The sequence below is a fragment of the Euprymna scolopes genome, chromosome 3, assembly GCF_053919585.1.
Source record: "Euprymna scolopes isolate OS-2025 chromosome 3, ASM5391958v1, whole genome shotgun sequence".
In the NCBI taxonomy this organism is placed as follows: domain Eukaryota; kingdom Metazoa; phylum Mollusca; class Cephalopoda; order Sepiida; family Sepiolidae; genus Euprymna; species Euprymna scolopes.
The window spans coordinates 31286009-31312229 of record NC_136484.1 but is presented as its reverse complement, the minus strand read 5'-3'; the positions used below and the strand labels follow the sequence as shown (position 1 = coordinate 31312229).

The window sequence follows — 26221 nt, the reverse complement described above, 5'->3', positions numbered from 1 at the left end:
TAGTTTTGCCATCTTGGATTATTTTGGTAAAACTTAACTGTGATTCTAATATATATATATTAGTGTTTGGACGATTAATCAGAATCCCCCCCACCCAAAAAATTCAGAATTTTTGGGGGGGTATCAGAAAAATGTGTGCATTTTTCTGATACCCCCCCCCCAAAACGATTCCTTTTATTGCTTTTTTGTTTGTCTTTATTTAAAGCTTCGTGTTCCATGGCTAGTATTAATAATTAAATGATAATTAGCGATTTTAAACTATGAGTAGAACTAAAGTCTATAGATTATACTAAACAAGTGTATTTTTAGATTTGTGAAAATATATGCACATATTACATGGGTTTTGCAGTAATCAAATAAAAAAATAACTTTATATTTAGAAATTTAAACAAACTGGAATCAGTAATTGTATGGGAAAAATATTGGAACCGTCCTATTACTAAGAACGCTACTAAAAGTTAAATTCTTCACTAGTTTGGAGACGGAATGCGTTGTTGTGATAAGTGATTTTCTCTATTAATTCGCACTTTTTATTTTAAGATTCAAATATTAATAACTACATTTTATTTCAGTATTTAATTTATGTATTTCTGTTGTATTAAATGCTAGCTTTAATTTTTTTTTTTTTTTTTTTTTTTTTTTTTTTTTCTCGTCCATAAATGTTTATCTACCAAGTTGATCTTAAATATTGTATAATCAATCCATTATATTATCATTTTCAGTCCCCCACCCCTAATTTCTGGCTCCCATCTTATCTCGCAATTATAACGTCACCAACTAACTTCGGAAGAAACCCCCCCCCCATCCGATTTTGTTTTATATCATAAGTTGCTTAAAACGTGATTAGTTAAAGTTCAGAATAAAATCACGCTTTCTCTTAACGGTTAATTTAAAAAAAAAATCTTCTGAACGCTACTAAAAGTTAAATTCTTCACTAGTTTGGAGACGGAATGCGTTGTTGTGATAAGTGATTTTCTCTATTAATTCGCACTTTTTATTTTAAGATTCAAATATTAATAACTACATTTTATTTCAGTATTTAATTTATGTATTTCTGTTGTATTAAATGCTAGCTTTAATTTTTTTTTTTTTTTTTTTTTTTTTTTTTTTTTTCTCGTCCATAAATGTTTATCTACCAAGTTGATCTTAAATATTGTATAATCAATCCATTATATTATCATTTTCAGTCCCCCACCCCTAATTTCTGGCTCCCATCTTATCTCGCAATTATAACGTCACCAACTAACTTCGGAAGAAACCCCCCCCCCCATCCGATTTTGTTTTATATCATAAGTTGCTTAAAACGTGATTAGTTAAAGTTCAGAATAAAATCACGCTTTCTCTTAACGGTTAATTTAAAAAAAAAATCTTCTGAACGCTACTAAAAGTTAAATTCTTCACTAGTTTGGAGACGGAATGCGTTGTTGTGATAAGTGATTTTCTCTATTAATTCGCACTTTTTATTTTAAGATTCAAATATTAATAACTACATTTTATTTCAGTATTTAATTTATGTATTTCTGTTGTATTAAATGCTAGCTTTAATTTTTTTTTTTTTTTTTTTTTTTTTTTTTTTTTCTCGTCCATAAATGTTTATTTATCTACCGAGTTGATTGCAAAAATAGATTACCTAATTGTACTCATTTTTAGTTCGTGGGAGGGGAATCTATCACCATACTTTCCCTTAAACAGGTCCGTTGGACTTTTATTAAGTACAATACTTAATAGTTATTTTTTATTTTTTATTTATTTATTTATTTTTTTTTTTTTTTTTTTTTTTTTTTTTTTTTTTTTTTAATGGAGAGTAGAAAACGCATTGTGGATGCGTTATCGGCAGCTCCTGTTACTCTCGCTTCTTCTTATTTGTCCCTCAGTCCTCATTTTTAAATGAGTGATTTTTCTGACAAAGGGAGAAGAAAAAGCTGTTTTCTAGGTTGGCAGTATTTTTGCGCGAACAGTTGGCAGAGTTGGTGGAAATTTTCTGTTTCTATGTCTATCCTTGTAGCCATGTCACTAGTAAGGGTGCTGGAGGTAAACGTTTTGTCTGGGCTGACGTTATCCGCCTGATAGTCAGGGACCCGAACCTTGGATTAACCACTAAGGAGGCTGTCCTATCAGCAGGTGCAAAGTACTGGGGCTGCTGTATTGCCATTTGGTGAATGGAATCTGGACCATGCAGTAGCTTCTGGTGGGGCCTCTCGATGCCATACTAGTGGGTAATTGTTACGGCTTTACCTTATCATGTGGTACAAAAAAAAAAAAAAAAAAAAAAAAATTCTTCGTTTCTTTTTTCTCTCTTAGTTTCCCCTCTCTGTCCTGCTCTAAGTAAATCTGTCGACCTAGTCCACAAATTCCAAAATTTCATCATGACAAGTTTCAAGAAAAAATACTCGATTAAACCCGGTTCTCCAACTTCCAACGTAGACCCCTACTACCATGTCTCCTTCTCCAACATCAGGGGTCTACGTTCTAACCTTCCAGAGGTTGAAACCCAATTACAGGAGACTAAACCAGACCTTTTATTTTTAAGTGAAACTGGCATTGGACAGGCTATTTCCATTGATGAGTTTGCAATTACAGGATACTCTAACTTAACTTCTAAATCTGACCCCCAAGATCGCCATGGGCATGGAATATGTGCCTATATTAAAGATAGCTTTCCATGTGGGAGGGACATCTCCAGGGAAGATCCTAACTTACCTTATATGTGCTTCCGGGTTGCTTTAGCTCACACTACTGCATTTATATTTACTCTCTATCGCCCCCACAACAGCGGAGTTACTATCTTTCAAAGCATATCTGAGAAAATTGACCAAGTCCTTTCTACTTATCCTTCAGCTAACATTCATGTATGTGGAGACTTCAATGTTCACAACGTCGAATGGTTGACCCACTCAAACAAGACCGATGATGAGGGGAGGTTCTGTCATGATTTCTCCATTGCCTATGACCTCACTCAGATTGTTCAGGAACCTACCCGTGTGCCCGATAATGACGGCCAGTATGCGAGCCTACTAGACCTTTTTCTCACAACTTGCCCTGAACTATGTTCAGTTTCTGTTCTGTCGCCTCTTGGATCTTCCGACCACTCTGTTGTATCAATTAAGATAAAAATGAAATGTAATAAGTCCCCAGACGTACCTCTTCATCGTACAGTATATCGATACACTAAGGCTGACTGGGATAGCTTCCGTACATTTATATCTGATCTACCTCTGCATTCCATGTTTAAAAAGGATGTGTCCTCTATAGTATTAGACCTAACTGAATGGTTAATTGTAGGTATTGACCATTTCATACCCTCTAAAAAGTTTCAGCAAAAACCTAACAGCCAGCCATGGTTCTCTCCAGAATGTGCTGCTGCCATTGCGCACAGAAATCACTTTTTCCACTGCTTCAAACGTAATAGATGTATGGAAACTAAAGCCGTTTTCAGGACTGCCAGCAACCATTGTAAGAAAGTAATAAGGAACGCAAGAGAGTTGTATGCTCAATCTGTTAAGTCCAAAGTAGCTGAGCAGCGGCTTGGTTCCCACCAGTTTTGGCAAATAGCAAACAGAATCCTGAACAGAAGCGTGTGCTCCATCCCAACTATTATCAATGGATCTGAGGTAATCTCGTCAGCATCAGACAAAGCCAAACTCTTTGTCAAGAACTTTGCAGCTAATTCTACCCTTTGCGACCAAGACCGCCAACCCCCAATATTTCCTCTTGTATCAGAAAACACGCTATGTGATATACGTATATCTGTACGTGATGTTGCCAAGCTAATCAAAAACCTTGATTCCAGTAAAGCAACTGGCCCTGATGGTATTCCAATTATAGTACTCAAAAAACTTCAACCTGAACTAGCGCCCATACTTACAAAACTGTTTAAACGTTGTCTTAAGGAGAATAGTTTCCCATCTCCCTGGAAAATCTCATCAGTATGCCCTGTATTTAAGAATTCAGGTGATCGCTCATCCCCCTCTCAGTACAGGCCAATAAGTCTCCTGTGCGTCATGAGTAAGTTGCTAGAATCTGTATTAAATACAGAAGTAATCAAACATCTCAACAAAAATAACCTTCTTAGTGACACTCAATATGGTTTCCGTTCTGCTAGATCTACAGCAGATGTCCTTACAGTTATATCGCATAGGATTAGCAAATCTCTCGACGGTGGCAATCTTTCTAGGGCAATTGCTCTTGACATATCTAAAGCCTTTGATAGGGTATGGCATAAAGGTTTACTTCATAAGATCGCTAGCTATGGTATAGCTGGAAAAGTCTTCTCAATTATTAAATCATTTCTTTCTGATAGATTCATAAGAGTAGTAGTTGAGGGGCAAAAATCAGAAGCTCACAATATTAATGCCGGTGTCCCTCAGGGATCCATCCTGGGCCCAACTCTTTTCCTGATCTACATTAATGATCTTCCAAATCATATCCTTACATCATTTGTAGACATTTATGCTGACGACACTACCATTTATGGTACCACATCTAAGACAGTAAACGAGCAAGTTCTCTCCAATTCTCTCTCCTCTGATCTTGAGCACGTAGTACAATGGGGAAAGGAGTGGCTGGTTACTTTTAATGCATCTAAAACCAAGCTTCTCTCTTTACATCATCAACATTCTAATCCACATTTGTCATCAATTGAAATGAATGGCTCTCGTCTTCAGGAGGCCTCAAGTTTTGACAAGCTTCTGGGCTTGACCATTACTCCTGATCTTAAATGGAACACGTATATCAAATCTGTTGCCAAGGCCGCTGGAAAAATGGTGGGATCTTTCTATCGATCCAGTAGATATCTCACTGCTGATGCTATTCTCTATCTATATAAGAGCCAGGTACGTCCAAGGATGGAATACTGTTGCCACATCTGGGCAGGAGCTGCTAGAAAGAACTTGTCCTGCCTTGATAGAGTTCAAAATAGACTTCGTAGCCTCGTAGGAGATGTCCTTTTCTCCTCCTTGCAACCTCTATCTCACAGAAGAGATGTTGCGAGTTTGTCTCTGATGTATCGTTATTTTCATGGAAAGTGTTCAACTGAGCTTCAATCTATGGTCCCCCCTCGCCAAACTTTCACAAGAAACACTCGTCTAGCTGTAAACACTATCAATAATTTCCCCCACTCTTTATCTGTGCCTAAACCTAAACGTAGATTCCATGAACAAAGCTTCTTTCTTAGAACTGCACGCCTGTGGAATTGTCTTCCGTTTTCCTGCTTTCCGGCTGACTACAATATGGTTTTGTTCAAGTCTAAAGTAAATAAGTTCTTGATGAGCCGTTCCATATAAGTTATTAAATTTACCAAATTTTCATTACTAATGATTACTATATTGACCAACTTCTACTGTACACTCTTTAACCCTTATCCTTGAGTGGCCTCTGGGCCTTGATAATGTGGTGATGCCTTTGTAAAAAAAAAAAAAAAAAAAAAAAAAAAAAAAATGTCTCAATATGAAAAGTATATGAATGTTTATATCTTTTCACTATTTATTTGTTGACATGTTGAAATACAAAATGTCTTTTACATATTTAAAAAAAGAAAAAAAAAAAAAAATTACGACCAAGCTCAGTTTAATCTAATAACTATCTACTTGGTATTGCTGGAGAGTCTTTTTTATGCTTATTCCTGCTCTCACCTTCACCCCATTTGTCTTAGTTTTAATGGTACTTGTACAGTTTAATCAACACATTAAAAAATTAAAATATTGAAACAAAGTTACATTGTATGTATCCGCTATGGAATGAAGTTTTCTGGAAAAAAAAGTTCACTTAATTTGATCAAGCAGTTTTTTTTTTATTTACAGCGAAAAAACAATTTATGATACCAAGCAAAAGGTGGTCACGTTTCGATTTTTAGGAAGAAAAGCTAGTATTTAAGATGGGGAGGGAATGTCGACGCTTTAAACTGAGTTATCTCCTCATGGAGTGTTCTAAAAATTAAAACATGGCTACCTTCAGCGTGCTGTCATAAAAACGTGTTTTTCCGCTGTAAAAAAAAAAAAAAAAAAAAAAAAAAAACTACTCAATCAAATTAAGTGAAATTTTTTTTTCCGGAGATCTTCAGTCCAAAGCAGATATGGACAATATAACTTTTTTCAATATTTTCATTTTTAATGTCTTGATTAAACTGTACAAAAAATATATTTACATCGTTTTACTTTTTTAGCTACAGCCTTATCTTTTAAAAAATTGCTTGTTCTTAAAAAAAAAAAAAAAAAAAAAAAAAAAAAAATTTTTGAAGTGAACTTTATTTTGGATTCTTTTTGATTGATTATTAACTGAACAAAATTGTATAAAAGTATAACTGATATTGAGAATTAAGTGAAATGATAATGAAGCAGGAAAAAATGCTTATGGCTTAATTTATTGTCCTGTTTTATAGAGATCAAGGCTTGGATTTGCGTCAAACCTATAATATTTTTACTTTATTGACCTTGTTCTAACAATCTTTTCTTGCAGAAGTAGCAATTGATGTGCTAATCAGTTGAGACAAATAAAAGCATAACTAGAGAGCCTGTAATAGGCAGTAATAGTTTTAAATGTTAGCTACTTGATAGTGTTTCTATACATTTAATGAGTATATTGACTCATTTTTGTTTAGTGTTTTTTTAATTATTCTTATTTAAAGTAAAATTGTTAAAATTATATTTAATTAAGATCTACTTCAGTCAATAAATATTTTGTTCTAGTCTATAAAGATCAAGCTAATGAAGCTAAAAGAAAGCAGGGGAAAAAATCCTTGTTGCTTGATACATCAATTGATCTGAATAGGAAACATTAGAGCAGACCTAAAATAGTTCAATCGGATTTACATTGTTACTGAATGTGTACGAATATAGAAAACGAAGGTAACATTTAATAAAAAAAAAAAAAAAAAAAAATGAATTACTTTGAATCATCAGTTTAAATTACTCAAATTTTGTATTGTAATGAGCCAATCAAGTTGGGGTATGAAAGGGGTGAAAGAGAACACCAGAAATGTTGTATAGTTATTTTAAGCAGAAAATGTTTTGATCATATTCATGAAGTGCCTTCAATAAGTTTCCAGACTCTTTTCATATGGGCACTTATTGATAGATTATTGATGAAACTCTAATCCTCTTCAAAGTAATCCCCTCCGGCTGCAATGCACTTGTACTGTTTCAACAACTTCTGGAAGGCCCCATAGAAGTCCTGTGCGAGTATGTCAATGACCCTTGTTACAGCCTCTTTCATCTTCTCAATTGTTTCATAATGACAGCCTCCTAAGGTTTTCCTTGAGCTTAGAGAGTAACCAAAAGTCACACGGAACAAGGTATGAACTATAGGAAGGGTTAGGAACTGTCTTGATGCTCATCTTAGTCAAATAGTCTGTGATGGACTTGTCAACTGGTGCATTTGCACAAATCTTCCGAATCTTCAGTTCCTTGTGAATGATAGTGTACAGTTCCCACACTGACATCAAACTGTACACTTATTGTCTCTATAGACACACGACGGTCCTTATCCATGAAATTATTTATTTGGTTAATCAACTGTACTGACTTTCTTACTCCTCCCACACCTCTCATCATCTCCCACAGACTTCCCCACCCTTGAATCTCTTATGTCACTCAAAAACTGATGCTCGATTTAGGCAAGATGGTTCAAAAGCAGTTAGAAGCATTCCATACGTTTCTGTGGCATTTTTTCTAAGTTTCAAACAAAAAATTATTTCTCATTCTTCTAAAGTGTCCTCACGTCCAGATGGTATTTTTGAAATTCACCAGCTTTGACAATCAGGCTTTAGTAGAGGGTATTCCAATTCTTGATACAGCTGTTCATTTGCACCTAAAATCATAAAAATTGGTCAGTCCTCATAAGATGTATCGCAATAACATACTGAATTTTCAAGAGTCTACAACAATTTTAAATGCCTGTACAAAAAAGTCTGAAAACTTATTGAAGACACCTCGTAATATGTCATTTTGTTTCAAATGAAAACATTTCGATATCTTCATCTTTTTAACATTGGAAAATCTTTTACATTTTTAACAATGCAAAAAAAAAAAAAAGTCTTCAAAATTATTTACTGAAAATATAATCTATACTTACTTTCATCATCAATCCACACATACTAAATATCATTCCTAGCAAGTTCATATAATCTGGTGTTGGATCTTCAACTGGTCCACCAGAAGGAGGGGGTTTATACCTATGGAAAACAAGGACAAATATTAATATACATAACGGTTCCTTATATAACATTTTCAAGCCCAAGAAAAATGCATTAAAAATTTCATATTTTAATTATTGTATTTTCTTTTTTTTTTTAGAAAACAATAATAAAGACATCAGTATATTTTTAGAATTAATGCAAAAGTTCAAGTGTAATGTAAATAGACATCTTACTGCTCAACTCCCTCCATAATATCCCTGCAAATTATGTCCTAGATAGTAGCTCCCTACATCAAAGTGGCACTGTCTTGTTTGAGGTGAAAATGCAATAAAATATATATATATAATATTATACATACACTGATGAGATCCGAGTCCCTGCTTGGACAAATAAAATTGAGGAAACCAAGAATTGCAATCTCCAGAAATAAGTTTTTGCCTGGAAAAAATTTTCTCACCTAAAATGCTAAGTAAACGCTTCACTTGAACAGCAGAGGATGTGCTTTCGGTGGAAAACAGCAGTAAAATAAATATAACCCACTGTCAAGTAGCGATTTCTATAAAACCCAACAAAGAATGTAGCATAGAATTGAGCAGAGTATGGTATCGAAATCTTTTCCCCATATCTAATGCATGGTATGCAGCATCTGGAGATAGTTCAAAGATTGGCCACTTGAATGGGGCAGGGTTTATCGGATATGCCCTATGAAAGCTGATCCAAAAAGCTTAACCTTTTCTACGTTGAACACCAATGATTGCACATTAATCTGATTTTGGCTTACAATCTCCTCAATGGGCATCATGCTATACCTCAGAACCTTTTATTCACCCCTGCACCAGAAAGAAAGCTATACAGATACAAGAAACTTTTCACGGCTGATTTTGATTGAGACGAAGAAAGCTTGCATTCTTAATCAGAATTCCTGGACCTTGGAATAAACTTCCAAATGAAAGAATAAATGCAACAATTTAAGGTAAATTTAGAAAAGTGTTGCATCCTTTTCTCTGTAAACATCATGGCTGCCGATCATTGGATAATTATGCTTCACTTAAGCAGCAGAGGATGCGATTTTGGTGGAAAATATCAGTAGCAGTAATATGAAATACATGCCACCGTCAAGTAATGATTTCTACAAAACCCAGCAAAGGATGTAGCATAGACACTTTCATCTCATTCGAAGAAAGGCAGCATTGTTTGTGTTTTTACTCTGAACCAATCCACCCAAGGAGGTAGTTACAATGCCTATCATATCCAGGTTAAAAGTCGCTTGGACAAACATTCACATGCTACATAAACTTACACATTTTCTAGATGTCCTTTTTACATAGTAAAAACTAGCAAAGTGCAACAAATAAATGTAATTTGATTCTTCCCTCTCTCCGGCTGTAACAGAGAGTGGACACACATATGAAATACCGAGCTGTGTGTGAAATGACATCACAATAAGGAAAAGGAAAAAAGATTATAAAAAGGAGAGAGAGAGCACATTAGAGAAGACGATTATGTTATAGATGTGGGTGACATCACATCTATAATGAGAAGTCATGCATGGCAAGAGAATGAGGAATAAAGGTCTTTATTAAAACATAAAGCAGGGGTTGAAGTCCTTTCCTCTTTCCTATTCTTTGTCTCCTTTGCAACATCAAATCCGTTGCCAAGGTTGCTGGAAAAATGGTTGGATCATTCTACCGCTCCAATAGATATCTCACTGCCGATGTAATTCTCTACCTGAATAATAGCCAAGTATGTCCTAAGATGGAGTAGTGTTACCACATCTGGGCAGGAGTTACTAGAAGCACCTTCTCCTGCCTTGACAGAGTTCAAAATAGACTTCATAGATAAGTAGAGGATAACCTTTTCTCTTCCCTGCAACCTCTTTCCAACAGAAGAGACGTTGCGAGTCTGCTTTATTATTATTTTCATGGCAAGTGCTCATCTGAGCTCCAATCTATGGTTCCTCCTTGCTAAACTTTCACAAAAAACACTCGTCTTAGCTTTAACCACTATAAATAATTTCCCCCTACTCTTTATCTGTGCCTATACCTAAACGTAGGATTCCATGAACAAAGCTTCTTTCTTAGAACTGCATGCCTGTAGAAGTCTCTTCTGTTTCCCTGCTTTCCGGCTGACTACAAAATGGTTTTCTTCAAGTTCAACATGAATAAATTCTTGATGAGCCGTTCCCCTTAAGTAATCCAATTTACCAAATTTCCATTACTAATGATTACTATGACATTGTCCCATTTACTACCGTACACTCATTAACCTTGATCCTTGAGTGGCCTCTGGGCCTTGATAAGTGGCGACTCCTTTGTAAAAAGAGTCTACAATGTGTGGGTTCCAGGTGTCTACATATTAACATATGTTAGTAGGAAGGCCTCAGTGTAAAATTTTTTTTTTTTTTGATGAGTTACTGGCTTTTCATTGCTATCAAATCCATTTTATCTAAAACAGAATCTGTAAAATATTTTTGTTTTCATCCAGTTTGTAATGGGTATTACAACACTAACAAACTCCTAATCAAGTTGTGATAAATAACTTAAAACCTGTTGTCTAAGGTAAGTATAAGATAAGCAATAAATCCTGTGGATTTTGTAATGGCTTAGTTTAAATCTACAGGATTTGAAATGGTTTTTATTTGAAATCCTGCAGATTTAAATTAGGTCAGTGTGTCCTTGAACTAATCCAATTATGAAGCACTTTGAATAATATTTTCAGTTACAACTGAAAAGTGACAATTCCTAATTAAAATATTTTTATGGCATATCAACCATTGTAAGGTTAATGAATGACAAAACCACCATTTGAAAAATTTAATTGTAGATGGCTATATTGTAAAGGGCAATTAACTGTAGTAGGTCGCTCTTATCTGCAGCATCACAATGCAAGTTTACCATATTTTAGGTCCTACTCCTTGCTAATAAGATTCGCGCAATATAAAGTTTTAATCAGAAGAAACAGCTAGATTAAATTTAGGCGCTCATTCAATATAACAATATTCATTAAAAAATATAAATACAATTCTGCACCTTATGCTAACCCACACCTCCGAAAGTGATTACATGTAAATGGCCATAAGAAGTTGGTGGTAAAAAGAAATAAAATAAAAATAAAAAATGCAATATTACAGAGTTTCACATAAATTTAACATGAAATAATCATCCACTTCCAGACTAGATAGCATTTTTAATTTTGACTATTTTCTTAATTTCTTGTAGATCAATTATAGGTGTGTGGGTGCAGGAACAGAATAGTTAATTAAGCCTCCCCTCTCATGTTAAGAATGGGTTTCTAAATAATGTTATTTAGAAACATTTCTGGCATGATAGATGGTTTTGTTAACTATTTCCAAGTTCGGCCAAGTCTTTTGTTTTTTTGATAAAAATTAAAACGTTATAAATAAAAATTATTCTTGTTTTTCTTATGAACCTATTTTATGGACAAGTAGTGGTCATGCCTCAATCCCCACCTATTGCTCTGCCAGAATTATTACAGAAAATTAATTGCTTAGGTTCACTCATCTTTTTGCAGGCTCCCATATTGCCCTATTCTATGCTAGCCGCTATGGGCCATACCTTTGGTTTGCTTTTTGAAATTTTTCTCTAGAGGATCAATCACAGATTGAAAGGCGACCATGTATTATCTCCTTTACCCAAAAATAAATATTTAATACTAGTGAGGAAAGGGGGGGGGGTGCTCAGTTGTAAAATACGCTTAAATATATTTTAATTTGTCCAGATTTCATATATATTATAGAGTAGTGATTTCAAAAGTAAAAAAAAAAAAGTATCTGGGTGCCATCAGCTAGAATCGAAAGCAAAACTGTAGCATTCAAAGCTGGTGATGTTAGTATTCTACCAACCAACATGACACGCATGTGAACTGCTTAAGAATAAACTAAGATGAATGTACAAAATGTATAACGATTGTTTCAATTTTGACCCCTTAAACTATTTTAACCGATTAAAGACCCATAAAAAAACGGTCCATAAAAATCCAATCATTTGAGGCCCCTAGTGCCACTCGGCAACTTTTAGTTTTGGAAGAAATAGAGTTTGAAATTATGGAGACAGACAGACATAGTGCCTTTTATATATTAGATTTATTTATCATTACTGATGGCTTCAAAATGAGTTATCATTTTACATTAAATTTATATGCAAAAGTAATCTCCCACTAAGTCACACTCACCCTAATAGTTCACTTGACCTTTACAGCTGCTATTACATATAGGCAACAAGCATCCTGTCTTCAACTATCACGAGTCAACTACAATTTATGGCATCAAGAAACTATTGTAAGAACGTGATAGCTGCAGCTAAAAATAGGTATACCAAGATGACCAAAAAACACAGAACCATAAAAATTTAGGAACTCATGATTTTTGGAAAATCTATAATAGCATGGTGAATAATAGGCAATCAACAACCACAATTACACACAAATTACGAAGTTGAGTGCGGGATCTCATTTGGATTTGTGAAACTCACAAAGAAAACAAATTAGCAGGAGCAGTAAATACATTATGGAATTAGAAGGGGCAGTCCCAACCATGACAAAATAGCAGCAGCAGCTAAAAGCAACAATAATTATACATCTTTACAAAATACCAAAATGCTCAACTGATTGGTTAATTTCCAACAATTTGATTGGCTGTCAAAATCCAACTATGACCAATCAGAAAAGACTTGCCGTGGGAGCCGGGCACCTGCTATGCTTACACTTAAATAGAGAGGAGCCTGGCTTGATAGAGCCCAGCGCACAACACACGAATCCCTGTCAGTTAAGAACCCAACTACAAACCCAAGGAGAGCAATCAACTTTAACCCTGGCCAGTTTGGCAACGGAGCTCGACTAAAACAAAGATATGAGAAGTACTACAACTTCACTGATCTATCACCGGCTAGTACTGACTTCCACACCAGTCCGCTGGTCAAATCCCCAGCCTAAGGACCAACAAATACATTGAAGTAGCTACTACGTAAGCCAGGAGACTTGACAACTTGCCTGAGAAATGAGACAGTTGAGACAAAGTCAATATCGCTAACTGGCAGACGACAAATCTGTACCATGTCAGGATCTACAAAGCCGTGAACCACAGCTGAATAAACGTCCCACTTAAACGTGAGAGGAACAACGTTTTAATAACAGTAGACGAAAAATCTGCTAAGTTGCTTCCCTTAACGTTTCCCATTGAAAAACGAATTCTTATTTTCCGAGATTGTTATCAAAGCCACCCAGCATAAGGAATAATGCATATTAATATATTTCATCAACAGTAGATGACAAATCTTTCTCATGGAAAAACAAACTCTTATCCTTCAATATTGTTATCAAAAATAACACCACAAGGAACAACAAATATTAACATTTTACCAACAAGAAAGATGCGAATCGCTGATAAAGACTATGCTGAAATGAATAACATTAATATCAGGGACAAACTGTTGTTGAACTGCAGAACAGTTTATTTTATTTTGCTTTTCTTAAGTTTGTTTTTAAAATAAATGATTGGGTAATCAATCGCTTAAAATTAAACTTATATTGTTTGTCTGGTTCTTCCCCGCCACCATGCGCTTATTCATAATATAACACAAACTATTCAAATGTTATGATTTCATTTGTATGGCAATTAGGGTTGGATCAGATACTGACTTAAGAATTGAAATACAAATAAATACTTTCGTTTAAGTTAATACAAATACAAATACTTTTATTCCTAAGTCTAAAAATACAAATACTTTTATTCCTCAATCTCAAAATACAAATAAAAATACAATAACTGATTTAAACAAAAAAAGTACTTTTTTTTCAAAGTAATAAAGAAATCTGAAAATATGAAAAAAAAGAAGAAAAAGAAAAGAAATATTTCCTTCCAAATTTGACATCTACATTACATTCTATATCATGTCCTCATTGCATTTTATTATCATTAGAGCTCTGAAAGTTTCCTCCTCTCTCTCAAATATAAATACAAATACAAAATACTATTTTCCTGGATGCCATAATACAAATTACTTTTTCTTGATGTTAAAATACAAATACAATTACATTAAAATTGTATTTGATCCAACCCTAATGGCAATAGATAGGGCTGAACTGCTTCTGCAGCAGTTTATCTTGAACTCCACAAACCACTCCCTCCTAAATTTTCCACTACAAAAAAACAAAAACAAAAAAACACTTGATGTAATCATCACTCCTTCCCATGTCCTGGATATCATAAAAAGCCTAGTAATAAAAATATTCTGCTGTGAGGACTCCTGTTCTCTCCAAACAAATGCCTTGATTCTCTGATAGCTGGAAAATTGCTTCTGCAGTACCAGTGTTTAAGAATTATGGTGAAAGAATTTACACACAAAATTATCATTCTATCAGTCTACCTCCATGCTTCACTAAAATCTTTTAATCAATATACTGATAGTTAACCACCCAGTAAATGTTAAACTTTTTCCCCCCAAAATCAACAGATTTAGGCAAGCCCATTCTATTATGGATATCATAAGTCATTTCTGTATATACCATACATTGGATAAAGTAAGTGAAGCTAAGGCATTAGCCCCTCGATATATCCAATAACAAATAAACTGTAAGCCATTGTTGGATGAATACTTAATATAATCAGATACTTATTAACCAAAAGAAGTATTCAGTTTGTTTTCAATGGCCGGACATTTAAACAACATGACATTAATGTGGGTGGGTGCCAGGTGTTTATTCTCAGACCTTTACTATTCTCAATTTTCATAAACTTCTTCATATAATTGCATCAGATAGGTGTATTTGTTGATGACACCATGCTTGACATATGAGCAAAACCAAATGCACAAATATCCAAAGAAATAGGTGAAACCTTACAAAAGGACCTCCAATCCATAGTAGAATACATGAAGTTGAAATGTATTTTTTGTGTGTTTGTGCAAAGGCAAATAACAGTTTGTTTTTTATAAAAGTGAAGATTTTTAAATAAAATCATGAACTTTTGAAATTTTGCTTGTTTATACTTGTTGCTTACAGATGTAATTTTGGAATGAATAAAAATTGTCATGGTCTAGATAGATTTCTCCTTCACTGACCAGAGACAGGAAAGATTCTCAATTCTTAGTTATTTAATGTAGGGAAAATCCCGTTCCTCACAAAATGGTTTGTAAATAATATAATTTTATTTTAATTTTAAAAATAAAAATACCTGTCGAAATATAACTTGTTTATTTTTTCCTTTTTATATTATTCATCCCAAAATGGAACATTGGATTGGTATAATTGCATCAGACAAATACATTTGCTGATGACACCATGCCCTATACTCGACATATACGCAAAGCCGAATGCACATATCCAAATAGCCGAAACCTTAGAAAATAACCTCCACTGTGTAGTACAATATGTCAAGTTCAATCAGAAATTTATTCTTTGTTTATTTTATCGTTGCAAATAAAAAGTTGTGTGCACAATATTTGCTCCTTTAGATTTGTTTGGTCAACGTTTTTGATTTCATCATTTGAATGTGTGTTGAATGTTTGAGTGCATACGAGCCGATCGGCAGACTTGGAGAGCAAATAATGTTGTTGTAGTGTGAGGTTTCTAAGTAGGTCTGCAGATTTGAAATCCACTGTTAACCAGTGGATAATTAATTTGTATTCCAGTGTGAAGCTATTGATGTATATTTTTATCCTTGTTTGCTGTTGATTCCAAAGTTAGGCATCTTTTGATGTCACCATACTTTTTTTTTTTATTAGCTGATGAAAGATCAGAGTTAAGAATTTTGTAGCTTTGCGAAACAAATAGCCTTTCATTATATTATATGAAAAGATCCAATGTATGTTCATTGAAGAAAAATGTCCTCATTTTGTGACTGTCAGTGGGATCAGTATTTCATAGGGTCCGGTTACTTATACCAGAACCCACTGACATTCAGCTCAGCAGCCCGCTGATGCTCACCTACCAGAGCCCACTGATGTCTAGCTCAGCAGCCCACTGATGCCTAATTTCCAGTGCCCACCGATGTCAGGCTGATTCTGATTTACTTGGACTGACCACAATCTCCAGGCCTTTTCAAATGGACCATTTCTACTCAATTTTTTTGGGGGAAAATAAAAGGCAATTCGCCATCTTTATTTCAGCCTTTTTGTCATTCTTCCTTTTGCTATTGCAGTTCTCTTTTTGCCTGAGTGTCTAATAATAGTCTTAGTTGTACGGTCGATTGGTTTTATCACCTTTCACTCCCCTTTGCAAGAAAGTGATCTCTTGCTTTTTGAAACTATAATTTCTTCATATCTTGGACACTACTTGTTTCCTGGAATTTTAAACGTTATTTTCGTTTTCAACACACTGAAAAACTATAATAGTGCTAATTTTAAAGGATTTTTTGAGGGTAGAACGATGCACCTTTACCGCTATTTGTTATTTTTTGTGTAGTTACCGTGGTTGAAAATATGTATCCATGAGCAAATTTTTTTTTTTTTTTGTATTCATGCGCTCACACGGTGGTGATGGGGAAGACATTGACGACATGGCAGTTTTCAGTCTCCGTGTTTTAGTGGGGAGGGGTTGCATGCGCAACGGCTACAAAATAACGGTTATCCGTAAGAAAATATGGTACTTGTATAGTTTAATCAAGACATTAAAAAATGAAAATATCGAAAAGTTATATTGTATGTATCCGTTATGAAATGAAGTTCTCCGAAAGAGTTTACATAATTTGATTAAGTAGTTTTTTTACAGCGAAAAAAAAAATGTAATGATATCGATCAAAAGGTAGCCATGTTTCGATTTTTAAGAAGAAAAGCTAATATTTAAGATGGGGAGTGGGATGTCGGCGCTTTAGACGGAGTTATCTCCCCGTGGCGTGTTCTAAAAATCCAAACATGTCTACCTTCAACGCGCCCACATAAAAACGTGTTTTTCTGTCTTTAAAAAAATAAAAATAAAAAAAACTACTCGATCAAATTAAGTGATATTTTCGGAGAACTTCAGTCCAAAACGAATACGTACAATATAACTTTTTTTTTTGTCGATATTTTTTAATGTGTTGATTAAACTGTACAAGTACCGAAAACATTCCCTAGAAACAAGTCTTAAAAACAGAACGGTAAGTTTGCGACGGATTTAAATTCCAGATTAGTTTTCAGCGGCCTCGAAAATACCTAAAAACACAAACTAGAATGGTCAGCGTTACAGTCAAAAGTATCATTTACCAATACCTTCATGCCATTTTATTTTTATTAATTCATGTTCTCTGATACGAACATAATCAGAAGGGGCATTTTCTGCATTGATACCGTCTTCCAGTCAGCGAATCAGCAACTGAAACTGAATTTCAGTATCTAATCTTTAGCATTACCGATTATTGTTCTATACAGCATAATCACGTTGACATACCGGTTCCTGTTAGATCATCGAAGTTAAGCAATGTTGAGTCTGGTCAGTATAAGATAGGTGACTTTTGGGGAATACTAAGCATGTGTGGGACGAAGGCAGGCAACAGTAGCAGAATTTTTGTAGGAATTTTTGACACCCCTAACACGAAACTGCGAATACAATATAAAAATCTCGTAATTTCTCTGTTAAAAGTGGGTTATTTATTTTCTTTAGGGATTATACTTCCAAAATAAACTATTACAGTTGTTTTAAAAGTAATAGAAATATTTTTTTTTTTTTAAACAGTAATGAATTTTCCGAACTCAATATTTTTCAATTTTTAAACTTTAAAAATCTATCAAAATTTTTCTATTGATTCTATTTTTACGATATTTTCAGGGTCAATGTGAAATTTTATGTTCTTTCCAATAAACCGAATATAATATTTTAGACAAACGTTTTTTTTTAAATTCACGCCCCCCCCCCAAGTGTCACCCATTTTCAACTTTCTCTTAAAAAGTAAATGATTAATTTATGTCAAATAGTTTTATGTATCACAAATTGAAGAGAAAAGGTCAATAAATAATATATTCAAATTTAAAACAAAAAAAAAATCCCTTTTTTAGAAATTTACCTGTAAAGTCCGAAGTTTAAAACCTTATTTTATAAGAAGAACACATTTTTTTTTGTCTTTTTTTTTTTTTTTAATGAAACCTTGGTCCTTGCTCCTTTAATTGAAAAAAAAATTAGGGCTTGAATTACATTTTTCGAGGAGTTATAAGCTTGGAAAGATGGGGTGGAATTATTCACTATTTTCACGAAATTTCTGACACTGCTAAGGCAACACCTTCCTGCAAAAATTAACGTCATCATCTCCCCTTACCGGAATTTACATGGGACTGGGGACCGCTGGTGAATTTAATATTTCCCAAAGAACTTTCTCCTTGGGAGGAAGCCAGCCAACTCATCCAGAGAGAATTCCGCACTAGATACCAGGAAACACATCAACCCTTAATAATAATTTACTTACGTTTACTTACATCAGATCATGAAACTTTGACAAAGGATTTTGAAATCTTTAATTTAAACTAAATAGAAAGGAATGCCGAATTAAAGTTTAAAGGCAAATATTAAATGTTAAGAATTCTGTATGATCTTAAACAAATTAAAAATCTATTCGTATTTCGATGGAAACTTTCGATAAAAAGAAATTGTGGGTTTGTATAGATACGAAAAAGTTGTCAAAAAACAAAAAAAAAAAAATATATAACAAATAAATGTTATCAAAGGCAAGATAAGTTACTTTTCTACCAAACTAGATACATTTTTTTTTTGTTTTTATTCAATGAAACATGTTTATTCAGCTCGAAAAACATACAGTGTTTACTGATGTATTGGAAAATTCAAAATGGCGCCCGACTCTCTTTAACATGTTAAGTTTGGGAAAAGGTGTTATAAATAATAAACTAGACAACATACTATTAAAAAAACACCGAATATATATCAACTTATGTCACGGTAACATATATTGAGCGAATTTCTAACAGTATTTTGTCTAGTTTATTATTTATAACACCTTTTCCTGAATTTACCATGTTAAAGAGAGAGTCGGACGCCATTTTGAATTTTCCAATACACGATGTTTTTCGAGCTGAATAAACATGTTTCAATGAATAAAAACACGAAAAATATATCCAGTTAGGTAGAAACGTAACTTATCTTGCCTTTGATAACATTTATTTGTTATATATTTGTTTTTTGACAAAATCCGAAATTGTTTTGTAAAAATAGCTGACGTGAGGTGTCGATTTCTTATATTTAAAAAAAAGTGTGCTTTTTTGTTCTTACCTCGTAACTTTGTTCGGTCTTCTGGGATCGTTTGCATTATTAATCGCTGCATTGGCTGCAGCACCGGCAGCAACATCAGGTGGATTTTGATTATTAGACATCCTTGAAAGAAAAAGAAGGCCGATATTAAATAATAAAAAAAAAGGAAATGGCGTGTGCAACTACCGGAAGTGGACTGTGGAAATCGGGTTATACTCTCGAGCCCCCCCCCCCCCTTCGATAACAGATTTATATTATTATTATTTATTTATTTTGTACTTTTTATTTTTTTTTAATTAAGTTAAACTTTTAAATAAAATAGTATACAAGAATTAATTTCTTTCATTAAAAAAAAAAAAGAAAAAAAAGAAAAAAGGTAGTTATAGAATGTGCGTGTCATGTAATATTAGACAACATACATCATTTAGCATGGCTGACTCTGATGCCAAAGAAGTCGCGGAGGAGGAATCCAATGATGTAAGTTTTGTTTACAATAAATCATTGATTTCCTTTCTAATGTAAATTTTTAACACAGCGCCGTCTTCGTTAAATGTATACATGTTATTCTATATCTGAAACTTTATTGTAATAAAATAATGCGGGTTGTAATGTGCGACTTGTTGACTTAACGTCTCTCATCGGATCGATATTATCATCTGCTACTGAAAGAATTGAATGAATGATTGAGATATTCGCAAAAAAGCTTAATTTCTCTTGGAAATTAATATTGACATCATCTCGGATTGATTTTATGTCACTTTTGAACAATATTTACGAATTATTACACGTTTATTTATCTATAGAACTGATAAAATGGTTACTTTTTCGTCTTTTTAAATTTAGTATTTTTAAGTTTCAAGACATTTTTGTTCTTGTAAATTGGATTTTCCAAAATTGTCATTTATTTTGTTTCGGTTGAGATTTCATCAATTTATCCGTTGAAAATAATTTTTGTTTTTAATTTTAAAATTTATTAAAACCGACAGTTGAAGAATTAATTTCTTCATTAATTATCACAGGCATGTCTTTATGAAAGGCATTCAATTGTAATCATTCCGAAGAAGTTTTTGTCAATAATACTAAATGATTTTTTACGATTTTTTTTTCATTTTTTTTTTCGATACAAATATATTCATGTAAATATTTAGTAGTATGAACATTTCACCATTTTTTTTTTTTTTTTTTAATGTTACCAGTATTTGGAATGAGAAAAATCATTTGTTTTTTCTTTCTTGAAATTCTCAAACGATTAATGCTTCTAAGAAGCATTGCTTCTTATAAACGTACCCGTCACGGAAGGAAAATGTCATATTCCAAAAATGACGTAAATTGATCGAGTAGTCTTATTTTTATAAATAAAATAATTTTTAAACGACTTCAAGCGATTAATGTGAAGTCGGTAGTATTACAAGACTGATCTCGCAAGTTTCAATTATTGTGGAGTTATCTACCCGTGTTTTTAGCTGGCAACGAGAGACAGTTTCTTTTTGCTTACCTATAAAATTTGATTTTCTTAGTTAAAAATAAAACTACCTGATCAATTTACGTGAATTTTGGAAGATGACATCGCGGGTATGTACATCAGTGATGTACATATCACATCATAAGGATTTTTCGGTAGTTTTTTTTTTTTTTTTTTTTTTTTTTTTTTTTAATTAGATTGAATTTTAAATAAGAACCCAATTATTATATATTTTTAAAAATATTTCAATTTATTAGTTTGGAAAAAAATATTTAAATAATTACCCCCCCCATAAGCACATTGATTGAATTTGATCAAATTGTTGTGTACGTTTTCAGCGTCTCAAATTCTATAGTCGATAGACGTTATTCTTGTACGATTATTCAATTTGTAGTTTTAAAATTATGTTCCAATTTTACAAAGTTAAAAAAAAAAAATATTCGGTAAAATTTTACTTTGTGCCACTTGCGCATACAACAATGACTACCATTTTTAAGATAAGGAAGTACAGTGCTTAATACCCGGAAAAGTACATATTTGAGGAAAATTTAAATGCAATATTCGTTTTCAGCATACAAGAAGAACCCCTTTAAAAGTCGTCATTTTACAGGAAAATATTAAGGTGGAAACCAAGTAAAAAATTTAGTAAATATTTATTAAGATTTAATTAAATATTGATTCTTTCTAATGGGAATTTTTTTTCTTTTGAACACAGTAGTAGATACAAATTAAAAAAAAAAAAAACTTTGGGAAAATATATACAAAACGCAGGTTCTTTCTTAAAAAAAAAAGGATCGATATTAAATTGAATTTTTATGGATATTTTTACTTTTTTACTACATTTTAAATTGTAATCTAATTTTAAAAAATATACATACAAAAATCAGTATCGAATGACGTTTATATGTGAATTTGGGACGCTGAAAACGTACTATGAATAAATAATCCATTTTCTGTTGCAGAAAATCGATAAAAACCAAAATTTTCGTTTTTTTAAATCAAAACCGTGTCCGGATAGCAAATATTAATTATTCAAAAGATGTTCTCTTTGTTTTATTATTAATGATAATTATTGATTTATTTTCCTTGCAAGCAGACGATTTTGTGCATTCAACCTGATTAATAACGACGAACAGGTTTAACAAGATAAACAAATCCCATGTAACCACAGGCAAGTGCTCGCGGCACCACGTCTTATGAAACAAAAATAAAAGGGCTTGTTAACATAGTTGACAGATCAATTTTTTAATATGTCGTTTTAAGCAAAAACAATATTACTTACGTAATTATTACGTCGAAAATAGTAACATATCCAAAAATTACGAAAATTCAGCGAGTAGAAAATTATTTATAGTTAAGTTATTGTTACGGAAAATTGGAGGAAATTGCATTTTCCCTAGACGTGAACACTTTGAAAATTGTGAACACAGGGGACATACTTATCTCCCCTTTCACCAATTCAAAAGCGAGCTTTTTTTTTTTGTTGCTTTTTTTTAAAGATCATAACGATCTTTTATTATTATTATTATTATTATTATTATTATTATTAAAAACAGTGTGTAGCGTATAGCAGTAGCACTAGTGTAGCAGAGCACTGTGTAGCACTGTAGCGAGCGTAGCAGCAGCGCTACTAGCAGTTGTTCTATTCAATGAATTTTCGTAATTTTTGGATATATTACTATTTTCGACATAAAAATTAAGTACTTTTGTTTTTGCTTAAAACAACATATTAAAAGAAAAATCTGTTGATTCTATCTTATCAGGCATCAAAATAAAATTGAAAAAGCGTCTTTTTGTCACCCCTCTCCCATTCTTGTTAAGGAATCAAAAAAAAAAATTTTTTTTGAACAATTCCGATAAATGGAGGGTATTTACACGGTCTTCGTAGGTCACGGTATTTGTGGCCTGGCAGACCGAATGAAAGTTGATTTGGTAAATTTTTACGACGTGTCCCGGCGTATTATAAACACTCCAACCTCCCCATGTTAGGAACAGCTTTCGGAATAAACACCTTCTTAACCTCAAAAGTCATTCTTAACATGTGGTGGTTGGGGGTGTTTCGCTGGGCAGGTCGTAAAAAATACCGTTTATTTTTCGGGATATTCGAGTGTTTTGAACGTCAAGTAGTTCTTATGATATTGAGACCTTCATTTTCTGATGTTTTGCCTACAAATTCATGGGGGGGGGTCATTTTTATTTCTTTTTTTTAAGGAGAGGAATTCAAACCTGCCTTTACTCCCATTTATAATATAATTGGGCTGGGGCACGGGGTATGTGATATTCGTTCAAAACAGACCCGAATACCTCTACAAATTAACTTTTTAATTGTTAGGTCTTCATTTGGTCTTCCAAGCAGGGTTGCCAGATTGGCCTTTTCAAGGCAAAAATTTTATGAATTCGGCCCTTTTTTTTTTTTTTTTTTTTTTTTTTTTTTGAAGTAGTTTGACTTTCAAAAATTATATTTGGCCTTTTTGAAATTTGGCTTCAATTTGATTTTTTCCCCCTGATTATTTTACAAAAATATTTGTTTGATAGTAAAGAAAACATTATCATTAATTTGTTACGAAGTTTGGTTTTCAATATTGTGTAAGATTTTTTAAATTTTGGCCTTTTCTTCGCTATTTTATGAAATATAATCTATTTGAAAGCAATTATTAATGAAAAGGTTACAACTAAGTATTCTTGAAGCAGCTTGAACTTCAAACGTTTTATTGCCTTTAATTTTTAGATATTTTTTTTTCTAATGATTTTACATAGAAATATATCTGGTAATAACTATTAAAGAAAACGTTATAATTAAATAGTTTTAAGTTGGCGAGGGTAACAGTGCAGTTGCAGTATATGTGATAGAATCCTTCATTACACAACATTTACAGGTTTATATATATATTATTCCTTAATTGGAATTCATTTTTGAGATGAGCATTATATATTAATTTATTTTTATTTCGGACTATTATTCTCATCTTTATTAGTTGTTGTTTTTTTGATCTTTTATTGGTTTTTGTTTATTCACAACGTTTCAGCCAACTATTCCTCTGGCCTTCGTCAGGTAGTAACTGCGACGGATAGGAACTTCGAATCTCATTGTCTGAAGATAGCGGTTTCAATCCCACCCAAAGCGTGCCAGAGGTTAATTGGTCAAAATGTGGTGAGACGACAACAACTACAGATGGCAGTGATGGCTGAGAATGCAGTTAGGAGATTCGAAGTTCCTATCCGTCGCGGTTACCACCTGACGAAGGCCAGAGGAATAGTTGGCTGAAACGTTGTGAATAAACAAAAACCAATAAAAGATCAAAAAACAACAACTAATAAAGATGAGAATAATAGTCCGAAATAAAAATAAATTAATATTTACAGGTTTCTTTCAGCTAATTAAGAGAAAGCCAGTATTTAGTATTAAAAGCTAAACACATCGACTTTCTTCATTACTCATTGAAGATCAAATATTAATTGACCAATTTGAACTAACGTCTTATCAAATGTAGGAGTTCAAATTATGTTCTTAACTTGTAAATGTATGACGTAAAAAACATTCTTAAAGGTTGAATTTTTTGTTTCAAAGTAACAAATAATTGGAAATTAACTATCAATTGCACCTATAAAGAATAATTATTTCAAAGTAAATTCTTAATTAAATATTTGTTCCTAACTTTTCCAAAGACATTGTCTCATTTTGATTTTAATTTCTCTATATCTTGAATGTTCTCATAAAATTTCATTCAAATGGTGTGCACAGCAAAAAATTGACAATAAATTGAAAATAACAACGAGGCCAAATTTGTTGTAACACTTTTTTAAAGCTTACCCTGAACTAATTAATCACCTGAATATCGCATTCACTTTATGGGCCTATGCCTACTTCAAATATGTTGTTTTAACATTAATTTTATATTAGAAGATGACATGTATGGAATGGGACAAATTACAAACAACCAAAAAGAAAGAACCAAATAAAATGTGATAAGGAGTAGGTTATTAAAACCCTCTAAATCCATTCTAAGTGTAAAACCTGAAAACAAGCAAATCAATCTCGAAGTGGGAGTGGGAATAGTGGGAGATAAAAGAAAAATAGGGATAGAAAATGAGCAACGATTTTGATCTCCAAAATAAAGTTGTTTTGTTTTAATAAAGTACTTTATATATTATCTAGTTTGAATAATCCCCTAAAAACGTATCTCATTCTTTTGGAAGAGTACTTTTAAATGTAGATATAATTGCTTTTTTAATTTGACAAAGTTCTAAATTGCTTCCTTTTATGTATTGTATCCAAGAATTTGATAAACTTATAGTGAGATTTTCATCTATATTTTTTAACTTGTGCCAAGACTGAAAAAGTACAATAAAACATTATTTCAGAGACCAGACAACGAATAAAGTCCGTGATGCTAGTAAAATAAAAAGTAAAATTTGTTCTGGCATTATAAATCTCATAATATCAACAATGATCTCTCCGAGAGGCTCATATAGAAGTTTAGCAAATAGATACAAAAAGAAATTTTAACATTTTAAAAGATTTGGTAAGGGAGTAGGCAAGTGAACTCTAGAATATTTACTTTCTTTACCATAATGTACTATTTAAAAAAAATTCCATTAAACTGAGAGTCTTGATTAATTTGGGAATGGAATTCCTAATCTGATCTTGTGGCCCTTGGTTTTATACTGTAAATAAACAACTTTCTAATAAACAATTTCTACTAAACCGTGTTGAAACCATTTATTTGTATATAGATGTGGACATTGTATCTTTATAAGAGGTTTGGTCCGTCCATCCACCTGACATACTTTAGTTTTGAAAAAGGATTTTTATTGCTGAGCATATAGATTGAGTGGATGTATCTTTGAAATGCATTCAAGCTTTTCAATAAGACGTTCTTTCTATTATGATTAAGTCTGAAATAGCATTTTCATCACTGTCTACACAAATTGAAAGGACGTTTCTTAAGAATGCCTTTTTTGTTTCATAATTACACAAGCTGATTTGTTTCAACGCGAGTAGGAAAATAGCTAAATAAATAAAAGTACACAAATGTTTTATGTTTACATAAAAGAAAATCTATATTCACAACTGAATTGTGGATATAGATTTTCTTTCTGAAATGTAAATCTTAAAGACAGTCTTAGTTTTGATGACCTCCAAGGAAGATTAAATCTGAACAGTATCGGGAGATGCATGTAGAACAGGAGACTTCATTGGTTTGGTCACATTAAAAGAATGGATGAGAGTTCTTAGGTTAGATGTTGAACAATTGTGGTAACATGTTCAATTCACATGGGAAAAGTGAAATAAAACATGAAAGGAAGAGATAAAAATGTACTTGAAAGAGGGATAAAGAAAGACCTAGCCAGAGATATGTTTGGAAGTCAATTTTTGTTAAAGCCGTTCGTTTTATTTGATAATGTAATTAAATTGTCACTAATAAAAAAACAACAAAAAA

General features: G+C 32.7%; 2 protein-coding genes across 2 annotated transcripts in view; one reads left to right on the top strand and one right to left on the bottom strand.

Moving 5' to 3' along the window:
* Positions 1-19440, bottom strand: part of LOC145260794 (PAT complex subunit Asterix-like) — a 33406-nt gene extending 13966 nt beyond the window's left edge. Inside the window, exons 1-2 of the mRNA XM_080119106.1 lie at positions 19340-19440; positions 8068-8167 (exon numbers count right to left, since the gene is read on the bottom strand). Coding sequence (XP_079975232.1) covers positions 8068-8167; positions 19340-19440 — 201 coding nt within the window. The remainder of the gene's footprint in view (positions 1-8067; positions 8168-19339) is intronic.
* Positions 19441-19678: 238 nt separating this feature from the next.
* LOC145254514 (tetratricopeptide repeat protein 39B-like) overlaps positions 19679-26221 on the top strand; it is a 222230-nt gene continuing 215687 nt past the window's right edge. Inside the window, exon 1 of the mRNA XM_080113043.1 lies at positions 19679-19795. Coding sequence (XP_079969169.1) covers positions 19706-19795 — 90 coding nt within the window. The 5' untranslated portion in view covers positions 19679-19705. The remainder of the gene's footprint in view (positions 19796-26221) is intronic.